Here is a 13753-nt window from a genome sequence, read left to right on the forward strand (position 1 = left end):
ACCTTCAAATTCTATAGGAGGAAATGAAGGCACACCTATATTTCACCCTACATGCCCATACACATGGATATGAACTGATTTGAATTGAGGTGATACTGAATGATTGTGTATCACCAGTGATTCCTTCTTTATTATCAGTGGCCATTTCATACTGTTTAATTATACACTCATTGTCCACTTTATCAGCTGCACCTGTACAATCTAATACAGTCCAGTGCTACAGCTCTGCCATAAATTCTACCTTTTAACAAAGTTTATAATCTTCAGTTTTTGTTGACATTGTGGAGAACGTAGTTTGCAGAGGTCTTGTACTGGACTAGATTATATTGAGAAGTGTTTCTATTCTTTTGTCTTATTCATTCTATTATTTTATTAAAGAGCAAAGGTAAAGCCTTAAAATTCATCAGAAATGTATTTGGAGGCCATGTGAAAATGAAAACTACTCATTGGGTGAGGGCCCAAAGCATTACTCCCTCTAATATGAGTTTGCAAGCTTTTTCAGATCCTCTTATACAATCTCTCGTGCAAACTACATTGAGATAATAGTGAAAGTTAAACTAAACAAAACCCCTGAGGTCCCTGTGCGACTACACTTAAGGATCTGTGCAACATGTTTTGTTGACCTACATTTAACGATTTATCATTTTGAAGTAAATGTCTAAAATTAATATCCCTTTCTTTTTTCCCTTGAGTAATGTTGATAGTGTGGTTTAAGCACTGTTCATGTTTTCCCTCTTATAAATCAAGAAGACCAACCTTTATCCCTTTAAAACATCAGCTCATCCAGCTTTGAGCAAACTGGCTTAGTCTTTACATGCCCTTTCATCGTCAGGATTTCCGTCTATTGGCTCTTCTGATTTATATTGTAAATCCAAGAGGATTATCACTAAACGCTTGTTGAGCACATTTTCATTATTTAATAATGCAAACTTGTTGCAGCTTGGTTTTTATGCAAACTGATAAGCCAACAGCCATCACAAGACGGGAGGTAGTCATTTCCCAAATAACAAACTCAGTCAGGACAAACAGTAGTAGACTATCTGTGACACACACCAGAGTCATTAAAAACCATCCTGAGTCATAGTCTGCCTAACAACCAATCATTTTGCGCAATGCTTAAGCAAAATAATGGGCCGGATTTGTAGCAGATACTCAACTAAAGCAATTTATTACCCTTATAATTTAATGGAGTGATAAATAAAAAGTTGTGCAACATATTAACTCTTGTCAGTGATTGCCATGTGGCCAACAGCAGCAAATAATAGAGACTTTTTCAGACTGGAACATGGTTGTTTGTCTTGAAAGGAGCCAGTATTCATGCAACCTGCACCAATCCTCGACTTCCAGCTGTGAAATTAGACCATAAAGCTTTGCATCAGCCTGTAAACTCTGATTCCCAAATAAAAAAAGGAATGAAAATTGAGTTGCAGAAGATTTACGCTCTGCTTTTCCAAGCTATAAACTACCTAAACTGAGTACTGGCAAACTTCCTCATACCTATCTAAGTTCTTCCCGCTGTCAATTACTGCTCTTCGAGTATCCTGACCATGAACTCTGATTTACCTCCCAGTCATTCTTCAGCCTTAAACCCTCCCTGGGGCTAAAGTAGGATCTGTCTGGGGCAGAGGGGCAGTATAAATAGCCCCGTGTCCCCACTCAGGTTACCCAGGTTGGAATACCAGAAGACAGAGGGACACACTGACAGACAACACACAGTGCACTGCCCACTGAGTGTGCATAGACAGTTTTGAAAGAAAGGATATTGGTCCATGCAGTTTTGTATTGCATAATCAGTCCAGTTACTGATTTATGACAGTAAACACACCCCTAAGAATGAGACATAGCTATACAGGCTATACAGTTCACATCCTGTGTGCACCGTGACTAAGGATGAGTAGCGTCACTGTGGACCCGCTCTCACACACTACCGCTGTGCCTCTGAGGATTTTCAAATGATGAAATCCCAGCACTTCCACAACCTAAATATTTTCTTCCTTCCTGATTAGCTTGAGCTGCTAGACAAGATATTTATCTAAAAGTCCACCCATCTTATCAGCCTAAATTAGAGAGGGACCGCAACAGAGAGGAGCCGTCCTGTCCTCATTAAATGAGGCAGTTATCGCAACAACCCATTTTAACATTTAATAGATAGGTTTGATTATATGGAAATTTACAGATATCATGTCATTTTGACTAGTCATAATTACATCGTGACTAGTCATAATGTCCAATCCTGATATCTATAACATCATTCTGACTGGTCAAAACAGCAGTTAGAGAGATTTTAATAAGTCAAAAAGAAAATTTCAGGTATCCACAATGACATTCCTCCAAGGACAAATGATGTCACTTTTGCCATTAATTTGTATTGGATTTTCAATGTCAGGTATCTACAATTCAGTTACAGATATCCGTAATGTGGATTGCAGATACATCTGCAATATATACCTACAGTTGAATTATGACTAGTGGTGATTCCCAGTAACATCTTTCAGACTAGTTAAAACTTAGTTTAAGATATCTCAAAAGACAGAGTGGATATCTTGAACAGAGGAGGATTAAAGATATCTTGAACTGGAATCACGACTAGTCTGAGTTAATTTGTAGATATCTACAACTGAACTGTTGATATATGAAATGACAAACTCCATTTCCAGTCATTTGTCCAAGGAAGAATGTCCTTGTGAATATCTGTAATGTCCTTTTTGGCAAGGAAAAACTGAATTATAGATGCAATATATATTCAGTCCAGTATTGAATGTTAAAACGGTCATAGGTGGTGCAGAATCTCTTTCTTCCAACAACTGAAAAATATACACTGCCAGATTCCTGCAAAGCTGCCCATTTGTAAAATTCCTTGATTTTCCCTGTTTTCTCCAGACTGTTGATCAAATTCCCTGACTTGCCGTGTCTCAAAATTCCATGATATTCCAGGAATTCCAGGACAATCCTTCACCAACTATCTGATGGCTGCCTACATTGTGGTTTCCTCTTGCCTAGTGCTCCTTCGCCCTCAGGTTCTCTGGTTTTTCCAGAGGCTTTGTTTTCAGTGTAGGCATCCTTTAGCGCTAAAATGCTGATCCCAGGGGATAATTTCACTAAAATTCTCCACAGCCTGGAATCTAATATCCAGCCAAGCTGTGTGAGATGGAAAATCAATTCGGCTTTGCCTCCGTGTTCTCATATATTTGTGTAAAGCTCGCTCTGTTATCTCATTAACACAGGAACCACACAGGCTGATGGTCAGTCGATGGGTATTAAAAAAGCACAGCGCGTGCATTTAATCGAACAGACCTGCTGGCTCTTATGCTGCCCCTCCACTGAGCAGGCAGAGACCTGATGGATCGATCTCTGGCTTACAGTAATGGATCATGTACCTTGGTGGGCAGGTGATTTTGCAGCTGATGTGAATAGAAAGATTGTCAGTTTCTGTTATGTGTGTTGCACGCCGGAGAAACAAAAACAGAAATGGGATTGTTTGGTCCATATAAGGCGCTACAGATATTAATATGATCATTATTGGCTTCCTTTAATGTCAGTGACTCAAGCTGCTGGCTTTCACTGGAAATATTTCACATACCGATTATACAGAATGAAAGCACTTTCGATTGTTGCATTCTTTGTTTCTTTCTCTTTTTTCCATGTTTTGGACATGGCACTTACACACCACAAAATACACAAGAGAAAAAGTGATCTCTCATCTCAAGAGTCTCTTTGAGGCATTTCAGTATTTTTAATGCCCTTGTAATGCACACAATTATTTAAAAAATATGTAATATGCAAATAAAAAATAGTTAATAATTCCACTGGTGCTCATAAGGAACCTAATTAGTACATTTTTAGATAATCACAGCATGATATCATAAACAAGTAAAGCACACTGCTGAATATTTTGTGAGACAAATGCAAATTTATGATGTTTTAATGATATTGCAATGGCGCTTGATTTTCAGATGCGTGTGTGTGACTTTTAAAATTTCTCTATGCTTCTATATTTGTTACCAAAAAACTAATGCCAACTGCAATTCAGTGCAAAAAGAGAAGTCATCCATGTTTAGTAAAGAGGATGGTGTGTGTATTTAGAGCAGCTGTTTGAGGTGAGCCCTACCTTGCGACAGACGGACGGGCTTGGTGACCTGGAGCCCGTCGACAGCGCAGAGGTTCCCACAGGGGTGCAGGGTGATAACCCCCTGCCTGTTCTCTATGTAGCAGTGCTGGGCCGCCACCCCAGGGCCCTGGATGTTGATGTCCATGGGACCGTGACCCAGGGTCGTCCGGCCTGAAGGCCAGAGGGACACACAAACACAAACGGTTAGACCTGTACGACATATCCCAACATATCGAGCCAACATTGACTTTTTATTAGATCTGAGGTGTGGTCCATTCAGTATGGTGATCAGGGCTACGCTGGATGTCTGTGGGATGTCCTAAGAATTTATTCTGGGTTTAATTTGATTCAAGCAAGTATGCATGAATGTGATTATTAGTAGTGGTTGTGTAGTAACAGCAGCTGGGTTTCAGTGGAGAGTTTTAACTACTGAATACTGGCATAAAATACTGACATCCAAAAATAAACAGCATGATGAAGTGTTGATTTCAAAGCCGGTTCGGAGTGATAAGGAAGACAGCCGAACAGAAACATACGCACGTGTGCGCGCACACACACACACACGCACACACTGGACCAGTCATTCTTGATCTGCGTTGAGCTTTGAGACGAGGGTGGAATGTGGAATGTCACAGACAAGTGTAACAGACAGTCCGTGGCAAACACACAGCACACAGCGCACACACACACACACACACACACACACACACACACACAACACACACACATAGACACACATTTTCTCTCTCCCCCGGCTAGCCTGGACATAACCCCTGATAGAGGAATCTCCCTACATTCCAGCTTGTGGAGGCTCAGACACAGACAGGAAGGCTGGCAGACCTGCAGGTACTGTCCAGCAGGCTCACAGACAGATAGACAGACAGACTGACACACACGCATACAGAGGTCAAACTGGGTAACCCAACAAGACATGAAGGAGAGATACATGAGAAAACCTGACAAGGGGACAGATCAGGTTGATATAAAGGTGATAACAGGGTCGGGTCACCAGTGGTGTGTGTGTGCGTCTGTGTGTAGCATCTTCTACATCTGTCTGCATGTACTTACATACCTACATACAGCTACATGTGTATGTGTGTGTTTGTGTGATGGATATAGAGGCCTATAACTTAATAAAATGCCAACAATGTAACAAAAAGCAAGGAATGTAATGAAATCTTGAGCCTATAAGATAATAGCATTTTTCTCCATGGTGCCATAACATAACAGCATCTAATAATGTAAGAACATTGTGAAATCTCTTTAACACCTAATAGCAGCAGGTAGTACATGTTAGGGCCTCTACATTATTTTCTAAATGTAATCTTGTATATTGGTGCTGTAATCTCACCCTCAGGCAGAGGAAGCAAGGTGATGGCTGTGCTCAGACGTCCACTGCCCAGGCTGACCAGATGGGGGCGCTCCGCCTGGAACTTCAGCCCCTTTCCTGTCTCAATCAGGTCCAGCGGTGTGCTCTGCAAAAACGGTCAAAATTCATGAATAAAATCTCCATAAGCACTTAAGTTACTGCTGTAGAATTATTCACTCCCTACAGGAATATGCATTGTTTTATTCTTTTTTTATTGCAACTATCAGTGCAAAAAAGCCTTGTAATACGTAAAAGAAGCAAAACATTTTTGCTGCAACAAACTAATGGGCGATGAAGGTTTACAGTGGAGGAGAATTATTCAGTGTGGGTGAAAGATGTGTTTTTCATTTAACCTGCACTAACATCGTTTAAATGAATCCTGAGATGACAAATCCCATCTCCTAATGTGCACTTCTTAAATGAAATACGGTTTTATGTTCATGGCACATATTCAGACAGACTGGCTTTATGTGGTATTTGCTATACTGATGTCAAGTTGAATATTTTTAAGTGTGAAAACTTAAAAAAAAAAAAAAAAAGTTCTCATACTAGGCAATATGTTTATTATATCAAGAAGGGATTACACCTCATAATCCCTTCTTGAATATATAAGAAGGGATATACTCTTTCTTAATGGGATTAGTTGCTTCTTTAATCTCTATCAAGGACAAAGTAGTACTAAAAAAAGATTTTTTATGAGTTATTGCAATTTTACAGCAAACAATACCCGAAACTCTACAAACTGCCTTTGCAATTTTTGAGAAAAGCTGGAAAATGTTTTTTTTTTTTTTTTTTATTGCAATAATAACAAGATAACAAAGAAAAAAGAATGCTGTCAAATCTGGAGTAAAAAAAAATGGAGTCAAAAATATAAATTCCAGCTGAGTGTCATATTAGACACGGATGCAATCTATGAAATACATGCAACACATGCAATCTGACAGAGCATCTGAACCTCCAAACATAAAGTGAGGTCACAAGGACACCATCCACTGGCAGCACATGCATGACTGTGATTGGACTATAAATGGCATGCCTTGAATTGGATTTAATTAGCAATCATCTGCAATCTATTAGCTGAACTAATTGAGTCTGCGTGACACGAAAAAGACAAATAGGCAATAGAAGAATGAGGATGTACAATCCTCATGCAGCGATCAACAATCTGTAACCCTGTGATGGCTCTGGAATGAACTGACTGAGGAACGGACACAGCTAGGCACCTTATTTCCACCGTTAATTTAATCAATGGAGACAAGAATGAGACACAGAGGAGAGCGCGCACGTTCTCCACCCTTCCTTCCGACACAAACAGTGTTTGTGCAGCTCCATTAATGCAGTGGGCCCATACAGTGGCTCATCCTGCAGCGTGGGGATGAGAGGGGGAGCCTCAATGAATGTCTTCACTATTGGATGCCATTTCCATAGCTTGGCGGCCCTGGCTGTTTACATATTGCCTTGAGGGAGGTGTGTGTGTGTGTGTGTGTGTGTGTGTGCGTGTGCGTGTGTGTGTGTGTGTGTGTGTGCGTGTGTGTGTTTAATCCCACCCACCCCCTCCTCTAGCTCAGCCTCCTGGCTCAGCGGGAGGCGGTGGTGGGGGGAGTGGGGAGCGTCGTCATAGCAACAGCAGCCTGCAATTAAGAAACATGAAGCTCCTGGCGGGCGTTCAACGAGCCAACTTGTGATGAGCGCTTCTTAACACAATGGTGGTCGAACATAAAGGAGATTCCACTCTTCAGCCGTCCCTTCTCGCTAATAGGTTTCCACCCCAGTGCTGAGCTCTGAAGCCTTAAGGTGCGACAAGCTCCTTCTAGCTGCATCTGTATTTTCACCTCAACTCCTGATCACAAAATATCTGATCTATTTTGTCACACAAATTAAAGCTGGTTCATTTGTTTGATTGCAAATGATATTAAAGCAAAAGTGAACAGCATATTGGGTTGGGCATTATTTTGTGGGTACATGGTGGCGAAACATCCTCATTCATTGCTCTGTGCTCTCCTGGGCTGCTAATCCACAATACTGTATTTTTGTCTCTCCATTCAGTTCTGTTGCACGTCAAAACCACTATTTTCTTGTTTATTCCTATTTGAATTGGACGTAGATCCAGCACAAATAATTGTAATCACATAAGAAAAATGGGTACTGTGACTTATTGCTTTTTATTTCATAATCCACTTTGTTCGTGTTCATTTGTCTGCTCAAAGTGTTATTTTGGGAGCTATTTTGCCACATTATGGAAGTGAATGGAGAGAGAGAAATACAGATTTCCTCCATGTGGAGTCACATAACGCCCAGGTAACTATACAACCCAACACACTACCAAAGTTCAAATCTTGCTTTAAATTGAGGCACTTTGCTGTAGCTTTGGTTTAAGTGAATTGTCACCTTTGGCTACAAGTTTATTAGAAAAATCAGTCAGAGAGTTGTGTGCCGCAAAATGATCTCCAAGAATTAAAATCAGCACCGATTAGCACTAACACAAACAGTGGCACAGAGATGATTTTTTAACACTCCTATTGTCTGATCCCACTTTTGAGCCTGATACATCAGATTTACTATTTGCACATCCTGACGTTGCACGAGATCATTGAGTCAGTAGTCTCTCCACTGGTTAGCCAGCCGTGTCTGTCCTAATAGGATTATCTGATTGTAGTAGTGCCATCGGTGGAGTGGGGTCGAGCCTAAGAGGATTGGCAAGACGGAGGCCGGCTGGAAGGCACTGGGGAGTCACTGGGACGGACTGGGTGGAGGACGGGGGGAGACGGGGGGCTCCAGTGAGAGCAGCGCTGCAGGATTCAGAGCTTCATGTACTGTAGTCTACTGCTCCCATGTGGTGCTGACAGCAACAACCTGCACCCCTCTTCCTCTTTCTCCCTCCATCCCCCCTTTCTTTGATGAGATGAACGGCAAGCGATACATATCTAAACTGAAATGTGCTGCAAATATGGTATCTTCATCTGTAAATTGAATACATAAAATTAGGTGAATCTGGTTTAACAACACATCTGCATACCTAGAGATGTATGGCCTTCTACAGATTATGCAAATATGATCCACATTTTGCACACTATGTACAGTAGACACATGTATTTGGTTCCTTCATATGCTCATGTTCGTCTGATATGAAGCAGTATATATTGCGTATACCTTTTTTCACTCATTGCATGCTGCATGTTTTGAATTTTTAATAGACTTTCACACTGTGCATATTTTTCATGCATATATTTCCACTTTAAGCGCTCTCGTGTTGAATCTGTCAGTTGCATTAGGTTTAAATGCCTCTAATTTGCCAGATTCTTGTATTTATATTCCAGTTTTCCTTGCTGTATGTCATTACTACCATAGCTGCAACATCCCAGCTCCCCCGCAGGGATAATTAAAGTTTCATCGCATCTTGTTTCAGCTCATTTCTCTCCCTCTCTCTTACAAACACTCAAAAGATAAACTAGCACACACATGCACACCCCTCCCCTCAGCCCCTTCATCGTGCCTGATGGGATTGTCAGACACAGCAGGTGGGAAATGAGACATCCAATCTCCAGGTCTGTGTAATTACTGAGTCCGTGCGTGGATGCCTGCTTTACAGCACTCTGGCATATGCTGTCATAACCCATCACAGCTGCATCGCCTGGCCTGAACTGCTGCTGCTCCCTTCAGTGGCAGGTCGGCCCTAATTTCTGTTGGGTCTCTGAGCTCCAGCAGTTAAAAGAGCAGAATAGACACACACTTTTATGAGCTAATTACAAGCGTTACACCAGAGTACGGCTAGCCAAGAATTATTATGATCCCGACTCTGGCAATGGCCACAAACTGCAGCGAGTTTGTCTATCAATAAAGTTATAGTGCAAGTGTTGCTGGAGGTTATTAGTAGTGATAGTAGTAGCAACAGTAGGAGTACCAGTAATAATAGTAGGCTAGTGGCAGTAGTAGTAGTAGTTGAAGTAGCAGCAATAGCAATACTACTAGTAGCAATAGTGAATAATTGAATGAATGAATGAATGAATGGGATTACATGACACACACTTACAACAACATTACGTGTGGACTAACAGGTCACTTAGCTTAATAAAACAACCTAAAATATGATCATAACTTTTTAAACATCGTATATTTTCAGCAGCATGCTTTATACAAATATGTTCCTTCTGAAAGACTCTTACAATTATTTCAAAGTCTTTCACTGAAAAATGATCAAGGTCCTCCCTGTTCTTCTTATTAAACAAACACTTCCTCAGATCGTTACCACAAAATGCATCTCATTTTCAATGTGATTTAACCCCCATAAATGGCAAAACCTATCCATTTCATCAATACTAAAATAAAGTTCAGTTTCCGCATGTAAATGCCGTATTCCAGACCTGATCAGAATCAGAATCAGAATCAGAAATGCTTTATTGATTCCTGAGGGAAAATTGGATCAAATCTGATCTGGGCACAATAGCAGTATAGTAGCAGTACTGGTACTAATAGCAGTAGTAGTATCATTAGCAAAAAAAAAAAAAAAAAAAAAAAAAAAAAAAAAAAAACCGTACTAACGGTAATAGTAGGAGCAATAATATTAGTGTTAGTTTTAATAGCAACAGTAGTAACAACATTAGTAGCAGGCTAGTAGAAGAAGAAATAGTAGTAATAGTAATGGTAGTAGTAATAGAATTAGTTGTAGAAGTAGTAGGTACAATAGAAGCAGTAGAAGTAGTAGTAGTAGAAGAAGAAGAAATGGTAGTAATAGCAACAGTAGTACCAATAGCAGTGGTAGTACTAGCAGTAGAAGACGAGGCAATAGTAATAGTAGAAGCAATAGTATTAGCGTTAGTAGTAGCAATAGCAGTAGTAGTTGTAGCAGTAGAAGAAGAAATACTATTAATAGTGATAGTAGTAGCAATAGTATTAGTGGTAGTGGTAGTAGCGACAGTAGTAACAATAGAAATAGTAGTAGTAGGAGTAGTAGGAGTAGTGTTAGGAGTAGTAGAAACAGTAGTAACAATAGTAATAGCAGTTGTAGCAGTAGTAGTGTTACCAGGTGTAGAACTAGAGATCAGTATGGGTTTCAGTGGCAGATACTGGTGCAGCCATCGGTCTTGAACACACCTTGTCAGTCTAACAGTTTAGAGCCAGCAGCCACACGGCCACAGGGCCGTGACAGTGACCGGCAGTGGACACAGTTATGAGCAGAGAGGGGAGCTCTGTGTGGAGGGATCCGCTCTGGAAACACACAGCAGACCTGACACGTCGATGACACACAACTATGTTTTCCTACCAAGGTTGCCAAGTTTAGAACAAAGGAGTCCTGGTGTGGGTCCTCTGGCTCTCCCTCTATCTCATTCCTTTGCTCTTATTCCTCTGTTTTCTTCCTGTCTCTCCAGCTCCCACTCTCTTTGTCTCTGTCTCACCCCTCCCTCCTCCCCGATCCCCTACACGCCCCACACACACACACTCACCTGCAACACCTGGTGGGTCTGCCGTCCGCACTCAGGCATGTTTCTGTTCAGGCTGTCCATATCCACGGAGTTGTCAGTCACTCCTTGTGGCACATGAAGATCCTGAGGGAGGAAAATTAACACACGTCACACATCAAAACAACGGCTTACAAGGAGATGTGATCAGGAATCACTGATGACTTCATTTCTGCAAGAGGGTGAGGTGATGCTGGTTGTCCAGTTCCTCCTCATTTAAGAATGAGTAAGTGAAAGGTTAGTGAAGGAAAGATGAACTGTATTTACTGGGATTCCACCTCCCCGGTGTGCCCAGACACAGATGAGTCAAGGTGTGATTCACACTGTTAGCGCACACACACAAATATAACAGATGGTAGACAGGCTTTAGAAATACTCCTGGGATAGTCCCACTCAGACTACAAGGGGCAATCACACACACACACACACACACACACACACACACACACACACACACACACACATTTAAAACCCCCTTGGTAGTTGACACATCCACTGGAAATTGGCCACCTTGTTTGGCTGCCCTCCTGTCTCTCTATCTCTACAAAAACACACGCACGCACACACGCACACACACACACACACACACACATAGTACCCAAATCCCACAAATTCCTCTCCTCTTATGCAGTGATTTTGAGGTCTTTCCATCAAGTCAGCACTGAGCAAATCCCTATAAATAATATTCCATGTCTATATTAGTACACATGTTACATGACAAGATATGAGGGTGGGTCGATGTGAGAAAACACTTATGCAGCCATTATCTGAGATGTGAGAGGCTTGTGGTCACGAGGCAACAGAAAACCACCAGGAAAGGTTCGAGAACACATAATTACAGCAATCACGGTGAAATCTTAGCGTATTTCGGAGTCATTTGCATGCCTAAAACGTTCTGGAAAAATATGGTTCTGATGCAGTCTGCCCTGAGGATAACAAAACACTCTTGCAATATCATCATCTTTGCTCTTGTGACAAACCCTCTGAATTGATATTCAGCACAAACCAGCCTTAGGCAACCCTCAAACAGTAAATCACGAAACAGTAAAAAAAAAAAAAAAAAAAACAATATATCCATCTGCAAAACACTCTTTTATGCAATAAAAAAGCCTCTTCTGAGCCAGGAGAGGGAGAAGTTCAGGAGGCTGTTTTTGCTTTCTTAAGTTTCATGCTGCAATCTTTCTCGTGAATTATGAGAGAAACTTTATTCCAACTTTTGGATGCTAATCTGCCCTTTGTCCTCTCTCTCTCTCTCTCTCTCAGTGATATTTTACCTGTCTCCAGTTGTCCAGCAAATGCACAGCCTCCATTGCAAAGCGCTGTCCTCGGCTCACAGGGTCAGTCCTGCTGGCCTGAGGCTGACTGAACAGGGGCAGCTCCGAGACTGTCGTGTAAATTCAAAATGTGATTTCTTCAATGAAACGTCTTTCTATGGGCCTCGGGTTGTCTCTTAGTCTCGCTCTCCCTCCTTTGTCTGCAGCCACTGGTGCAGTATCCTCAACAAACTCTCATTTAGAAGGTGGACCTGTTGCTGCTTGCTCCACTAAACTAAGACCTACATTCCTGACTGGCAGCACCAAAGTCCCACATAACAGAGAGAGAGAGAGAGAGATGTGGTGAATGGGTGTGTGTGTGAGTGTGTGTGTGTGTGTGTGTGTGTGTGTGTGTGTGTGTAAGGGATGAGCAAATGAGAGAAGAAGAAAAGGGGAAAGAGGAAGGGAGGAAGAGAGTTTGATGAGTGAAAACATTTGACAAGCAAAGGTCAGAAATAAAGTGAACAAGTTGAAGCAGGAAGGCAGAGCTCTGTAATTGGGAGCAATACAAATACAACAGGTACACCATCAGTCAGCAACTGGGAGGCTGTAGCTGTTTGGCTCCGTTATGTGGGTCAGAAACACTAAGAAAACACCACACCAACACATAACACTCCCACTCATGAAACATTACACACTTAGCACTTAGATTACACTGTCAGCTTCTTGTTTTGTTTTATCTGGTCTGTGCATTACTTGTTGTTATACTAATTATTACGCCAGTGTTAACACAATTTAGATGGTTAGATCTAGCTTGCCAGCATGTCAGATGTTCACTGATTATCATATTTGTAGGTAATTTTGTCTTCTGTAAAATGTACGTCTGTGGCAAAAAGTGGCCTAATGTACCATAATTTCACCATTTCACAGAAGTAATGCCCAAAGTAATTTTATGTCCTGGCTGCTCATGTGGAGTCAGTTTTTGACTTGATCCTGTGTTTAGACACCCCAAAACATCTCTCTTCAGTATCCAGCCAATCATTTGTCGTTATTGCTGCAAATGAAATGTCTTCTCCGCCCCTTAAATGACACATTTATGCTTATGGTGTCTCTTCCTTTGGTAATTTTCTTAAAAATATGCTCATTTTCAGGCTCCGGTATGATACTTTAATAATTCCCATCTGGTAACGCTGTAGCTAGGTCTAAAGCAATGCTTCTCAAACAGTGGTGCATGTACCCCCTTTTGCTGTGTTGGAGTACTGCAGCGGGTATGTGAGATTTTTTTTTAAATGTTAATTAAAAAGGAGGACGAAGTGAAAAGGAAGCAAAAACAGAGCCGACAAAATCTCCTCAGTATCAGTATCAGAGTATTTGACTGAAAAAAATATTTCAAAGGGGGTACATGACTGAACAAAACTTTTTTTTTTTTTTTTTTACTTTTTAACTCTTAGGTTTGCGAGTTAGGTAGCTAATGGAAAGATGAACTATTACTATTATTATTGCATTTTTTTTGCATTTATTCTAAATTAAAATGAATAGCATTATAAACAATATATGGTTTTCAAAA

The 13753-nt window shown here is 41.0% G+C and overlaps 1 protein-coding gene across 4 annotated transcripts in view; it reads right to left on the minus strand.

Annotated features, from left to right (window-relative positions):
* phldb1b (pleckstrin homology-like domain, family B, member 1b) overlaps positions 1–11014 on the minus strand; it is an 88062-nt gene extending 77048 nt beyond the window's left edge. For all 4 annotated transcript variants that reach the window (XM_030067556.1, XM_030067555.1, XM_030067557.1 and 1 more), the window contains exons 1-3: positions 10919–11014; positions 5460–5583; positions 4109–4279 (exon numbers count right to left, since the gene is read on the minus strand). In XM_030067556.1, coding sequence (XP_029923416.1) covers positions 4109–4279; positions 5460–5583; positions 10919–10978 — 355 coding nt within the window. In that variant the 5' untranslated portion in view covers positions 10979–11014. The remainder of the gene's footprint in view (positions 1–4108; positions 4280–5459; positions 5584–10918) is intronic.
* Between the last annotated feature and the right edge of the window lie 2739 nt (positions 11015–13753).

This window comes from Myripristis murdjan, chromosome 13 (genome assembly GCF_902150065.1).
Source record: "Myripristis murdjan chromosome 13, fMyrMur1.1, whole genome shotgun sequence".
In the NCBI taxonomy this organism is placed as follows: domain Eukaryota; kingdom Metazoa; phylum Chordata; class Actinopteri; order Holocentriformes; family Holocentridae; genus Myripristis; species Myripristis murdjan.